The 15451-nt window shown below is 39.6% G+C and overlaps 1 protein-coding gene across 1 annotated transcript in view; it reads right to left on the reverse strand.

Moving 5' to 3' along the window:
- LOC107671223 (NACHT, LRR and PYD domains-containing protein 3-like) overlaps window positions 1-15451 on the reverse strand; it is a 29185-nt gene that overhangs the window by 7398 nt on the left and 6336 nt on the right. Inside the window, exons 5-7 of the mRNA XM_016464128.1 lie at window positions 14193-14366; window positions 13907-14080; window positions 4259-4432 (exon numbers count right to left, since the gene is read on the reverse strand). Coding sequence (XP_016319614.1) covers window positions 4259-4432; window positions 13907-14080; window positions 14193-14366 — 522 coding nt within the window. The remainder of the gene's footprint in view (window positions 1-4258; window positions 4433-13906; window positions 14081-14192; window positions 14367-15451) is intronic.

A 15451-nucleotide genomic window follows, 5' to 3' on the forward strand; every position in this document is an offset into this window, starting at 1 on the left:
GTTTTTTGAAACTTATTTTTTTTTTTTTGTCTTTTTATCCTCATTCCAAATGATCAAAAAAAGAGGAAACCAACAATAAAACAGGAAAAAGTACTAAATTATTACTATATTACTATACTATATAGTAGTAAAACGCATGTGAACAGTAGCCTACTTTTTGATCAGTTCATCAGTAATATTCATGAAATAATAGATATTGAATGGTTGTTTGAACTTATTTGCATGTTTTTTTTTCTTTTTATCCTCATTCCAAATGATCAGAAAAGAGGAAACCAACAATAAAACAGGAGATAGTACTAAATTATTACTATATTACTATACTATATAGTAGTAAAACGCATGTGAACAGTAGCCTACTTTTTGATCAAGTCTTTTTATCCTCATTCCAAATGATCAGAAAAGAGGAAACCAGCAATAAAACAGGAGATAGTACTAAATTATTACTATATTACTATACTATATAGTAGCAAAACGCATGTGAACAGTAGCCTACTTTTTGATCAAGTCATCAGTAATATTCAGGAAATAGTAGATATTGAATTAATGTTTGAACTTATTTACATGTTTGTTTGTTTTTTTTTGTCTTTTTATCCTCATTCCAAATGATCAGAAAAGAAGAAACCAACAATAAAACAGGAGAAAGTACTAAATTATTACTATATTACTATACTATATAGTAGTAAAACACGTGTGAACAGTAGCCTACTTTTTGATCAGTTCATCAGTAATATTCAGGAAATAATAGATATTGCCCTGCCACTCAGAAAAGAGGAAACCAGCAATAAAACAGGAGATAGTACTAAATTATTACTATATTACTATACTATATAGTAGTAAAACGCATGTGAACAGTAGCCTACTTTTTGATCAAGTCTTTTTATCCTCATTCCAAATGATCAGAAAAGAGGAAACCAACAATAAAATAGGAGAAAGTATTAAATTATTACTATATTACAATACTATATATAGTAGTAAAACACATGTGAACAGTAGCCTACTTTTTGATCAGTTCATCAGTAATATTAAGGAAAAAATATATATGGAGTGGATGTTTGAACTTTTTTCAAAAGTTTTGATGTGAAGACTTTTTTGTATTTTTATCCTCATTCCAAATGATCAGGAAAAGAGGAAATCAACAGTAAAACAGGAGAAAGTAGTAAATTACTACTATATTACTGTGCCATAGTAAAATGCATGTACCTATTTTTTGATTAGTTGAACAGCTATCTGCACAATCAGGTATCTAGGTGACACAGTTTATAGTTATTGAGAGTATGGTACCTCTCATGGCATGGCACAGCGCACTCCTATCTGCCGAATCAGGTATCTAGGTGACAAAGTTTATAGTTCTTGAGAGTATGGTACATCTCATTGCATGGCACAGCGCACAGACCTACCCCACACTGACGGCATCTGTACTTTGTAAGGGTGCAGCACTGGTCAAACCTTTCTCTCCTAGATAACCAACAGGCTCATCAAAGCATTTGATCCAGTCCTGATACACTTCTTTATTTCTCAAAAAAAAACCCAGCCACCATTGTCATCGCTATTTCCAGCCCTATTTAGAGCCAGATCACTCCTGCTTCTATCTCATCTCCTTCAAGCCATTTCTCCTGCAGTTGTACCTGCAGTCACTCACATCGTTAACACTTCCCTTCACACTGGTGTTTTTCACTCAGCATTTAGACAGGCTTGTATAACCCCACTACTTAAGAAACCCACCCTTAACCCATCTATTTTAGAGAACTACAGACCGGTTTCCCTTCTTCCTTTCATTGCAAAAACACTTGAATGAGATGTGTTCAACAGCACTCTCTATTCTAATTCTATTCTTTAAAAAAAAACATGCCCCTTTTAGCCTTGCACTCTATTTATTTACTAACAGCTTGTTTTCTTTAAAACAATTAAACTAACACTAGCTTCTTTAATCTTTTTGTATTCTATCTGTTTTCTTTTTTATTTATTTTACAATTAACAAAAGCAAAAAAGGGCTCTAACACTAGCTTGCTCTATTCTTTTCCTATTCTATCTTTTTATTATTATTTTTATTTTTTCCGTTTTCTTTTTATTTATTATATGATTTAATAAAAAAACTTGCTACGTGTACTGCATTAAGCTAACTGAGACTTGTTATTGCACTTGCATATAATTTCTCTTTTGTTGATTTTAATTGCTTCCATTGTCCTCATTTGTAAGTCGCTTTGGTTAAAAGTGTCTGCTAAATGACTAAATGTAAATGCAAAATATTATAAAGCAAATAAATGACTGAAGCACATGAAATTGCAACACAGGCAGTTAGTGGCTGTTTCTATGGGCCACTACATGTAAGCCGTATGTCATATTGGAACATCAAAGCCGGTATGTGAACACTCGACTCGAATGTGTCTGCAAACACATATTTGAATATCTATATCAGCAATAAAGTTCAGCAGATTATTTTGTTAAACTAACACAATACAATAAAAAGAAAACAAGTAGATAGAATAGAAAAAGAATAGGGAATAGTAGTGTTAGAGGGTAATTTTTAAATAAAAAGAAAAGAAGTCGATAGAACAGAAAAAGAACAGATAATGCTTGTGTTAGAAGGTCATTATTTATAATAAATAAAAAGAAAATAAGTAGAAAGAATAGACAATGCTAGTGTTAAAGGCTCTTTTTTTTCTTTTTAAATAAAACAAGCAGTTAGAATAAAAATAGAATAGAGAGTGCAAATGTTAGACGGTCAAATTTCTTTAATAAAAAAAAAAAACAAGCAGATAAAATTAGCATTATAATAGAGAGTGCTAGAGTTAGCGGGTCAAATGAAGATGAAAGAGATGTGTTTTCAGCCGTTTCTTGAAAATATTAAGGACTGGGCAGGTCATTCCACCAGGATGGAACAGTTAATGTAAAAGTCCATTTAAAGTTTTATCATAGGTAGAATGCAAAATGTTTCAATACAAGCATTTCAGTCAAATGTAATTTATGCAATATTTCAAACCTTTAACTCACTTGGGAAAATCAACCCATGGCAACAGTTTAAAAGTATCCCAATTCTGTGGAAAAAAACACAGACTTGGCAACCCTGTATCCAAGAAGAGCTGCCGGAGTCAGATTTAACTGATCTCAGGTTGAGAATAAGGAGAGATGACTGACAAGACCATGCTGGAGTATTTGCTGCTCAACAGATCCTGAACTCATTGCCAAATATCTGATCTTGTCAGATGTGCTCCCTTTACACAGAGTGCGTGTGGTCGCAAAATTGAAAGTGAAAGTGAACAGCGTGAATGCTCATTCAAAAGGGATTTAAATACTCTGCATACTGACAGCGGCTCCCTGATGCGGCAAAATTATATATATTAGAATGTTTAAAGGAGTGGACACAAAAATCGCTGGAGCAAAACACGTCAGGCGGCAATGATCAGAGATTCAGCGGGAGCGAGATTAAGAAAACAGCCGAATTCCGGACATTTTGGGCGATTAAGAAATCCCAGCCGGACGCATTTTTTTAGGTCCAAAAAGAGGACATGTCCGGGGAAAAGAGGACGTATGGTCACCCTAATGAATTAGTGACTATTAACAGTTGTTAATAATCACAGCTTGTAATACACAGCTTGTTATCAGGAATTCTTGTTATCACCATGGCCACATAAAAAAAAGTAGATGAGGTGGGTTGTTGATTTTATAAACACTGGAAATCAGATTATTTTTCACAGAATCATAACTGTGTTTGTCTCATTTGCCCAGGAACAATTTTTTTTTCATGAAAAATATGTGAAGAGGAAATGACAGGACAAAGTTAAAGTCAACATGAAAGTTGCCTTTCTTCCCTATTGTGGCATATATTCAACTGAAATGGCTTCTGGAACAAGAAAATCTGTTACTCTGTGTCTACACCGGACACAAGCGGCGCGACACGACACGACTAAAGACAATAGAGCCCATTATTGAACCCATTATAATATTATTTTGTCTACATTGGATGTAGCACATCGCAAGCGACAAATCCCCGATGGTCCCATTCTATTTCTGACAAACTCCAAGTGCTCACGCTGCTTCTGATGTAAAAAGGAAATGGTTTGGAATGATTAATTAATAAATTTATAGTGATGCTGAAGAAGAAAAAAAAAAGATATATATATATACATAGAATCTGGCCCTCTTTAATAAAAGGAATACCCCTACCTATATTTATACACACACACACACACACACACACACACTCACACACACATAGACTCTGAGGAGTTGAAATAATAAAATGTCATGCTTGACATACATCAGTTTGTCCAATGAGCAGTTTGAGTCCTCCAGTTTTTCAGAGAGCAGCTTGACTCCTGAATCTCCGGGGTGATTGTAGCTCAGATCCAGCTCTCTCAGGTGTGAGGGGTTTGAACTCAGAGCTGAAGACACATAACAACAGCCTTCCTCTGTCACCATACAGCCAGTCAATCTACAAATACAGCAACAGTCCATGTGACATCTCTTACACACATTTATACTTATTTCAGCCATTAATTATTCCTATATGGTTATGTCTTAAGGTTTACTTTGTGTTAAAAATAAATGTCTCTCTCATTATAGATGTAATAATGTCACTATCAACATATGATGTCAATGATATAAAAACAAAAAAAACAAAAAATGCCATGTACATATTATAAATAAAATGATGGAAACAGCTGTCCAGCAGTGTTAATTTAGTTGATGAATAATTAATTTAACTTAATTTAATTTAAACATAATTTTCGTCAACATGTTTTCACCGACGAAAACGAGACGATAATGAAATAAAACCTAGTTTTGAATGACAAAAACTATGACGAAAATCAATTGGCATTTTCGTCAACGATTAAAAACGAGATGAAAATGTTAGGGAGGGATGATTTGGGAAGAGATCCAGTCAGAACTAAACTCCTGCTTGGTTAGGAGGTTAGATGCAAACATTTGAACTGTAACAGCCTATTAATCTATCAAGCGGGACATAAGTATTGCTGCACATCTCATAAAACATTAAAAAATGACCATATCTGGGAGTAAGAAAAGAGCAGACATATGGATACATTTGAAAAGCATGACGATGCAAAAGAGAACTCAATTCGGGCCGGTTTTCTGAGCGCACACACCTGAATCCCACACACAGAAAAGCGACTCTCAGACAGCGCACGAGTACTGAATTCAGTTCTCTTTCGCGTCGCATGAATGGAGAAATACACACAAAATGATGTTGAATTGTCCGTTTTGACTATTCACGTAAACACACTCGCTTACGTCTTAAGTGAACCAGATCCCCTCCTTTATAAGAAAATGGATCAAAGTATCAATTATTATATAAACTTAAACAATTATTATCAATCAATTATTATATTAATTAAATAACATAAATGTTCACTTCGGTCTAAACAAAAACAGCAGATGGGCTTATTAAAAATGCACATTCTTTCTCTGTCAGCGATTGGCGCGTTCGGAATGGAAGAAATATAGCGGTTTAATGAAAGAAATATAGTTTGTTTAATGAAATCATAGCTGTTTGAAGTTTAATCGTCACATTAAGCCATATCGCAATTCTGGTCTTTCTGTGCCCAAATTTAAAACCTCTTGAAATCATAATTAAGACTTTCTTGTAAGATTCTTGTACCATTCAAGACTTTTTTTGTCTTGAATTCCCCCCACCAACAATTCCTGCCGGACCTGACACTCGAACCCACAACCTTTGGGTTACAAGTCCGGCTCTCTAACCGTTATGCCACGACTGCCCCCTCTATCAAAATAAAGTGTGACCTAAGACTTTTTAAGGACCAGTGGAAACCCTGTAAACTGAAACCACTCTTTTATTTGAAAAGCATAAGAATTTATTTTACAAAAATCAGCAACTGCAACAAAGTGGGAGGCACGCACTATCCACTCATCTCCAATCATCTGTAAGCAGACTGGGATTTGAGAGATGGAAAAGGAGAAAAAGACAAGAGCTTAAAGGGGGAGCTGTAACATAGCCACATATTTATAGCCTAATAAAATATACAGTATTCAAACCAAATGTAAGTACTGTTAGTATTAGTATAGGTCTACATGTTTTTTATTAGCCTGTGATAAATAATACATTACAAAAACATTGTAAAAATTAAAAACATACCTTATGAAAAGTCATCCTACTCCTCTATTACATCTACTACTATCGTCGCTTGGATTACAGCGTCACACGCCTTCATGTTGAAGGTGATTTTTCTCCAATGAGGGGGAGGAGGGGGCAGAATGTTTGACGAATCACGCTACAGCACTATTATTATTGCACTGATTGGCTATTAACTGTGAGCAGACAGACTGTCAGTCAATGCATTGGAGAATATGGCAAACATAAATGTAAAGAAACTCAGATTCTCCTTACAAGCAACCATATCTTTTAAAATAAGACCAAAAAAACGCAACCCGGAATTTTTTTTAATGCAACTTAACAAAAAAAAGAAGCCCAAAGTCACATATTATGAACAGACTTGGCAACTCTGATTAGTGTATTGTAGCCGTGTATTCGGTTTTAAAGGGGCAGTAGCTTAATTTAGTTGCTGTTGTAAAAAAGATCCTTCAGTCTCTGTCCTCTCCTCTGCTATCTTTGACAAGTTTGAGCCTGTGACTTTGTCAGTATTACATGAGATTGTTGGTCATCTGAAGCCCTCAGGTTCTCCATATGATGCTGTCCCTCCTCGACTTGTCAAGGACGTTTTTCCCACCGTAGGGCCATCTGTTCTTGCAGTTGTTAATAGCAGTCTGTCATCAGGTGTGGTCCTTGAAAATTTTAAACACGCAGTAGTCCAACCTCTGATTAAAAAACCTGGTCTGGATCCTACAGATCTTGCAAATTTTAGACCTATTTCCAAGCTACCTTTTCTTTCAAAAATCCTCGAAAAGATAGTTTGTAGTCAATTAATGGCCTATCTGAAAGATCACAATATTCTTGAAGTTTTCCAGTCTGGTTTTAAAACTCTACACAGCACAGAATCTGCACTTCTAAAAGTTTTTAGTGATATCCTTTCAGCTACTGATGCTGGTGATTGTGTTACTCTGGTGCTTCTTGATTTAACTGCTGCGTTTGACACTGTGGACCATGAAATCTTAATTTCTCGTTTGGAGCAGTGGGTGGGCATCAAGGGCATAGCGCTCCAATGGTTCAGGTTCTATTTAAAAGGCTGGACTTTCTGTGTTAGCTGTGGTGACTCTGTGTCCTCTTCGGCTCCTCTCTCTTGTGGGGTACCGCAGGGCTCAGTTTTAGGCCCTCTCCTTTTCTCTCTTTATTTGCTCCCCCTTGGTTCAATAATCAAGAAGCATGGCTTGTCATTCCATTGTTATGCGAATGATAGCCAGATTTATGTGCCACTTAGAAAGAATGACACTGTCAGACCGCTACTTGATTGTCTTGAGGATATAAAGGCATGGATGGCTCTTAATTTTTTTAAGTTTCAATGAAAACAAGACAGAAGTGATGGTTTTCGGTGGGACTACTGGGACCCCTCTGGTTGATTTGGGTGCATTGGCTCAGTACATCAAGCCAACCATCACTAACTTATGGGTGAAAATTGACTCGGATCTTAAACTTGACAGTCAGATTGTCAAGTCCTGTGTTCCAGTGTCTTGTGTTTTTCTCCCCATGTTCTCCCCATTACCTAGATTCTCCCTCATTTCAATTATGTTAATTTGTTTCAGCTGGTTCCCGTTAATTTCCTTGATTAGTCCCATTACTTAAGCCCTGTGTCTTTCCATGTCTAGCGTCCGGTATTGTTCGTCAACCCCTCATTCTACGTGTGTGTTCCTGCCTGATCCGTGTTCTCCTGTATCTGGATAAATAAAGAGTGTTGAATGTTAATCCCCTTCGTCTCCTCCACAGTAGACGCATCATGACACAGATCAGGGCAGTAGTTAAATCGAGTTTTTTCCAATTGAGGCAGCTGGCCAAAATAAAGCCATATCTTCCAAGGCAAAACTTTGAGACAGTAATCCATGCCTTTGTAACCACTCGGCTAGATTACTGTAATGCACTGTACGTGTGGGTTAGTGGGTCTTCTGTTGCTCGTTTGCAGATGGTGCAAAACACTGTAGCGCGTCTTTTAACTGGAACACGTAAATATGAGCACATTTCCCCATTTTAGCTTCACTTCACTGGCTGCCCGTACATTTTAGGATTCAATTGAAAATTCTTCTATTTGTTTTTAAATCCCTAAGTGGGCTTGCCCCACCTTACATTTCTGAGCTACTACACCCTTACATGCCCACCTGTTCTCTCGGGTCAGCTGATCAGCTGTTCCTGAATGTGCCAAAAAAAGCAAAAGCTTAGAGGGGACCGTGCCTTTGCTGTGGCAGCTCCTAAATTATGGAATGATTTGCCTCTGCCCATTAGGCAGGCCTTTTCATTGTCTTTATTTAAATCGTCTCTTAAAACATATCTTTTTTCCTTGGCCTTTGACACCTGATGTTGATATTTATTTATTTTATTTTTCTATGGTCTCTGGTGTTTTAATTGTATTTTATGTCTTGTATGAGGATTATTTTTCTGTACAGCACTTTGGTCCACTTCGGTGTTTTTAAAGTGCTTTATAAATAAAGTTTGATTGATTGATTGAAGAACCCTAATGTCACGATCACCAGCTGGAGTGCCCTTGATAGCCACCAGAGGGCACTCCATCCGAGAATATTGTTACTCCCTCACAAACTACATTTCCCAGGACCCACTGTCTAGTCTCATCATTACTGATTGCATTCAGTTGTGTCTCATTATCTCATTACCTCTGCCTATTAAAGCGATGTATCTTTCAGTCACTGTTAAGCCAAGTTCACACTACACAACTTTAAACGTCGGCAGATCGTTGTGCCGTTCAGACTACATGACTTGCTGTCTGTCTTGAATTCGTTGTGGTGTTCTTCTTTTTTCTTAGCGTTTGCATTGCGTGCCCAGCCACAGAACAGCATCCTGTTCATCCAGGTGTACAGCATCGAGTCCACCGTTGAAATAAGTCAGCGGACACTCGTTGACAATGTGCTGCATGGTTTTAGGTACCCCACAGCTGCAGTTCGGATTAGTGGCTTGGCCCCACCGGACAAGGTTGACTGCACATTGACCTTGTCCCTTCCCGTTTAGCATTGACCAGTATCGTCGAGGAAGGTCAAAGCCAGGAGGACAGACCGATGGCTCAGTTACGAGGGAGTGGTTGCTGCCCACTCATCGCTCCATGCCGAATTGGCTATCATATCCTCTGGCGGCAGGTCCAGCCAGACAGGTTTTTTCGATGACAGGCAGGCTGCTGGATGCAGTGTAATGTCCGTATTGAGTGGCAACTTGTCATTTGCTTGGACTTTAGTCAGCAGCTTGGAAGTGGCCTCCTGTCATCGGTGGTGGTGGTATGTTGCTGAGAACAGGCAGCCATGGAAGAGGAGTAGAACGTAGAGTTCCAGTGATTGTGCGCATAGACATGTTTAACTGAACGTCTGCTAGATTGGTGTGAGATGATCTGGACCAGACTGGTGCACAGTACTCTGCTGTTGAATAAAACAGAGCAAGTGCAGTGGTCTTTAGTGTCTGGGCCCTTGCACCCCAGCTTATGCCGGCCAGTTTACTGAGTAGATTATTTAGAGAGCTGATTTTAGCTGCTGTCTTCTTCAAATGATCGTGATATGTTAATGAGCGGTCCAGGGTAACGCCGAGGTACGTCGCATTTGGCTCATATTTAATCCGATGATGCTTGAGGAAGATATTGAGCTCCCATTTGGCTTTTGCATTGTGGAGATGGAAGATACTAGATACCGTCTTCGTTGCACTGGGTTGGAGTCGCCACCTACTGAGGAAGTCCACCATCAGATCCATGTCCTTGTTCAGTATGTACTCGACCTCGTCAAATGTCCGACAACAATATGTAAGTGCAAATATTTCTTATTTCCTTATTGCCTTATTTCAAGTAGAAAAATCTAAAAATTCTTCAATCAAGATGCAGTTTCTATATAAAATAAAATACAATATTTAGTCTTGTTTCCTGGGGGAAACAAGTAAAATTATCTGCCAGTGGAGTAAGAACAATAATCTTAATGCAAATGGAAACAAGATTATTTTTCTCACCGCACCACTTTCATTTTCATCATGCAGACACGATAAATGTGACAAAAATGGCATGTCTTTTTACACGGGATCCTGTAGATGAGGAGGCTGTATTAATTCGTTACAATTACATCAGGAGAGAAATTTATTTTACTTTATTTTATTTTGTCATATCCGCATGCTAGACATGTTTAACTGAACGTCTACTAGCTTGGTGTGGGATGATCTGGACCAGACTGGTGCACAGTACTCTGCTGTTGAATAACACAGAGCAAGTGCAGTGGTCTTTAGTGTCTGGGCCCTTGCACCCCAGCTTGTGCCGGCCAGTTTACTGAGTAGATTATTTAGAGAGCTGATTTTAGCTGCTGTCTTCTTCAAATGATCGTGATATGTTAATGAGCGGTCCAGGGTAACGCCGAGGTACGTCGCATTTGGCTCATATTTAATCCGATGATGCTTGAGGAAGATATTGAGCTCCCATTTGGCTTTTGCATTGTGGAGATGGAAGATACTAGATACCGTCTTCGTTGCACTGGGTTGGAGTCGCCACCTACTGAGGAAGTCCACCATCAGATCCATGTTCTTGTTCAGTACGTACTCGACCTCGTCAAATGTCCGATGTTGGGTCCCAATGCAGATATCATCGGCATAGATTAATTTGCGGGACTGTGTTGCTGGAAGATCATTAATATAGATGTTGAAGAGACGTGGAGACAGGACAGACCCCTGCGGGAGTCCGTTTGCTTGTCTTCTCCAAGAGCTATTTTTGTCTACCATGTGTACTCGAAAACGTCTGTCATGGAGGAAGAGTTCTATAGCCTCTACTGCCCAACGCGGTAAGATTTTGGATAGTTTCAACAGGAGACCAGCATGCCAGACCGTGTCATAAGCCGCAGTTAGGTCAAGGAAGACGGTCCCAGTTTTCAGATTTGTCTGGAATCCGTTTTCAATGTATGTCATCAGGGCAAGGACTTGGTCACCGGTGCTACGTCCTTTCCCTGAACCCTGCCTGCTCATCTGTGATGGTTTTCTCCAGGACTGGGCTGATTTGGTGAAGAATCAAGCGTTCGAGTATCTTGAAACACACGGGTAGCAAGGATATTGCGCAGTAGCTAGCCGTGAGATTTGGGTCCTTGCCGGGTTTTGGAATGGCGATAACTTTAGCCTGGCACCAGGCTTGTGGCATCTTTTTTTCTCGAATTGTCCGCGTGTAGAACGAAGCGAGCCATGATTTAGCCTTGGGTCCAAGATGTTTAAGAAATTCTGGCAGGATGTTGTCATATCCTGCGGCAGAGCCATCCTTCACCGTACGGAGCACCGCCTCCAGTTCTAACTCTGTGAATTCCTTCGGGCAGTCACCCTCCAGTCCGATTGTCTTCAAGCGACAATACTGCCGCCACTCGTTGCGCACAGATTGACAGTGTGGCTTCGACAGTGGAGCTTTTGCCACCTGTAGAAGGTGGCTGGCAACGGCGTTTGGACTGATGGCTGGTCTAGACTGTCCTGGGGGTCTGGAATGTCGGGTTTCCAGACCATTCGTACTTCTCAAGGAGAGCTTGGCATTCAACATCCAAGCACGGTGTGTAGACTGGCCTACAGCCACGGGGGATGGCTGTAGTAGCAGCGCTGAAAATTGCTCCTTGGAAGCGTTGGTAAGCCTCCTCGATTGGGATGCAGCGAGAAGGGATGGTTACTACACTCCTCTCCAGCTTGCTACTGTACAAGTCCCAGTTGGCTTTACGGAAGTTCCAGCGCTTCTTGGATGTCAATTGGAGTCCTATGTGGATGAGCAAAGGTCTGTGCTGATTATGAGGGAAGTCTCCCAACACCGTCTGGCTGGCTGGCTGGGGGTTGTCACTGAACGATGTGATCCAACACATCACAAGAGTAGTCCTTTTGCCATCTTGCCGAATAGAATGTACCACATCGCTTGGCATCATGGGTCAGAGCGGGATCACTGTTGGATGCCCATTCCACCAAGGTCTCTCCATCCTCGTCAGGTTCTGAATAGCCCCACTCAGGGTGATGGCTGTTAAAGTCGCCCACGTATGCCACGGGATGCACAAGAGCTGGAAGCACACCTTGATGAGGTTTATAGACATTGGCGACTCTGAATCCTCCAAACTGAACAATGTCACAGAAGTGTGATGAAGAGACTGGGGAGGCATCAGCGACATATGTTGCCCGGCCGAATCTTGCATCTGGTGTTGACGAGATTAGGTCAAATCCTCCAATGGTGTAGCACCCCGCTGACTGGTCTGCTATGTGTGTCTCCTGCAGACAGATGACATCAACGCTGTGACGGTGGGCTATGGTGCTGATGAGTGTTCATTTGGCTGCAGATAGACCCTCGACGTTAAGTTGTAAAACTCTAAGTGTCAGTCCAATGGCTTGAAAGTCACTGCACACTGGCTTGACGGGATCTGCTGATGATTGTGGCACGTGACCGGGATTCAATACTGGAATTCGGTCTGCTGGTTGGATCATTGCAACTTTGGGTCCTGGCTAGAAACCAGGTCGGAGTTGACAGGGAGCGCGACGAGAACGCTGATCCAATGCTCCCCATTGTGACACTATGTGCTCCCCCGTTGTCACATTATGTAAATGATCCACAACACGGGGTCACACACTACACGAACTGACTGTCACTCAACGACTCTATCCGGTCCCCAAACCACGTTTTGTCATGAAAACACGAGCGAGAATTTGAACACGAAACAAGTGAAACCGGAGTTGTTTATTTGAAAATGGTTGTTGTGAAGAAATTGACGCTGCAAGCTGTTTGCATGATGATTTGTTCTGAAAAATTTCACTCCATTTCTTGAGTCCAAACTTTTCTTAAAGCAATGTTGCTGCTGCCATTTTTTTTTTTCTGCTGACCTCAACCCATGCCTAGTTCTCTTATTGGCTGTAGCTCGTTGCGACACCTGACACCATGTGATGACGAGTCAGCCGGCCGGTGAACTAGGCATTAGTGAAGTGTTGCCGTATGTCACTCTGCAATTCTAAACATTTCCTTGTTTCATGTCTCTTGGTTTTTGATTCCCTGCCTGTGCTTATTGCCCTGTTGTTATTGTTTGGTTGATTGCCCGTGTGTATGATCTTTTGATTACCCTTCAATAAATACTGCATTTGGATCCTCAGCCTTCGTGTCTCAGTGCAGTTTGTGACACCTAACATGTCTAAGTAAAGAGAAATTGCTGAATTTAAGTTTCAAAGGGGATGTACTCATTTATGCTGTCCACTGTATTTACATTATATATATATAAAGTCCACCAAATCAGCGTATCTTAATGAATATCATTTACATGTAGCATGTCAATTCTACGTAGTATTTAACACGCTCTTATTCTTTCTCTCTTTGTGTGTGTGAGAGAAAAACAGAGCACTCTCAGCTAAGCGATGGTGAGTCAGGCACCTAAAAACTAAAGTTTACAGTAACTTTGTAACTTCTGGATACTGATTTGATGTCTTTTGTGTAACCAAAACACACACTGAGGACACGTCCCCATCAATTATACGGGCAAATTCTCCCCACAATATTTCCTATTCTTCAGGCTACTCTGCTGCACTCCGTTGCGTGTCTATTGGCTTTTTGTCTGGATGACAAAACATTCAAAAAGTTCATTTTTTACGTTGGTCTGCCTCAGCTGTCTAGTTTGTGTGTAGCAGCATTTACTGTGAACAGAGCCACTCAGAGACACTGACAACACTGGATCATGAGCTGCTTGCATGTAAATTAACATACTGCCATGCTGTGTATTTATATAAAAATTACATCACAAGCTTTACAACTTGATAAATACACTAAATATTTAGCTCATTTATTATTATTGATTGAAAACCATTTACCTCAGAATCTCCAGCTGACAGTTTGGACTCTTCAGTCCATCAGAAAGAAGCTTCACTCCGGAATCCTGCAGGTCATTGTTACTCAGGTCCAGCTTTCTCAGGATGGAGTATGAGGATTGTAAAAGTGATGACAAACTCTCACAAGACTGAGCAGTGAGATTACATAAGGACAATCTGAACAAGAAAAAAACACAAAGTAATTGGATAAAAAATTAATCTTAGCAGTGTGATTTTTAGTAATAAATGTAATGCAAAAAAAAATCAATCAAGTATTTGAAACTCAAACCTCAGTATCTCCAGCTTAGAGTTTGGACTCTTCAGTCCATCAGAAAGAAGCTTCACTCCAGAATCCTGCAGGTCATTGTTACTCAGGTCCAGCTCTCTCGGGACAGAGTTTGATGATTGTACAGCTGAAGACAAACTCTCACAGGACTGAGCAGTGAGATTACATCCACATAACCTGTGTAAAGAACAAAACAAACAATAATATAATGTGTTTACTTATTGTGTTTATTTATCTGGTAGGGTTTGTAATCTGGAGTACAGATGACTTCCAGAAAGCTTTGACTGTGGTGATACAGTTGAAGTAAACTCAATGATCAGTGAATACATCTGATGGTTTTAGCTTTCAGAAAGAATACAAAAAAGAAGGCAATAACACAAAATGAAAGGGCTTCCATTAAATGTTAAATGTATGTTTCAGTAATTAAATTCTTTATAAAACACCTGTCACAGCAAGACAGAGAAGGGACAGTGAATCCAGTTGCAGCAAGTTTGTATTTGTTTAAATAAAAAAAATAAAAAAAGATTGTCCAAAAGGGTCCAAAGAAAAAAAAAACAGCAGGCAAACATGCATAGACAATAACTGACCATGAACTAAAAAAAAAAAATAAGATGTATAAATGCACAAGATAATTAAGAACCAAACTAGATACAGGTAACAAACTAATCAGCAACTATGGAAACAAATGAAAACATACTTAGGAACCAAAGAAACAAAGGACACAGGAAATAAACACTGGAAACAAGAAAAAGATACAACAGGATGAAAAGAACATCAAAATAAGAGTCCCGGAACAGAACCAGAGCATCAACCTGACGACAGCTGGACAGTTAACTTGATGTTTCATTTACCGATCATTTTCCTTAAAGGGGTCATATGATGCGATTTCAAGTTTTCCTTTCTCTTTGGAGTGTTGCAAGCTCTTGGTGCATAAAGAAGATCTGTAAAGTTGCAAAGACTAAAGTCTCAAATCCAAAGAGATATTCTTTATAAAAGTTAAGAGTCAGCCACACCTACCTAAAATGGCTCGTTCTAACACGCCCCCACATACCTACGTCACTATGTGGAAATATTAGCATAATGCCGCCCAAATGTGCACGCAAAGAAAGAAGGTGTGGTTTCAGGAACAGCAGTAGTGTTGCAGTAGTGTTGATGCAGCCATGTCAGTGAGACGCTGTGTTACAGTGCGAAAGCAAAAGCAAAAGCACTTTATTTGGCCTTCCGGAAGTAGATGCAATTAGGAATCATTGGTTAAGATTTAT

The sequence above is a fragment of the Sinocyclocheilus anshuiensis genome, unplaced genomic scaffold (genome assembly GCF_001515605.1).
Source record: "Sinocyclocheilus anshuiensis isolate Anshui unplaced genomic scaffold, SAMN03320099.WGS_v1.1 scaffold3101, whole genome shotgun sequence".
Lineage (NCBI taxonomy): Eukaryota > Metazoa > Chordata > Actinopteri > Cypriniformes > Cyprinidae > Sinocyclocheilus > Sinocyclocheilus anshuiensis.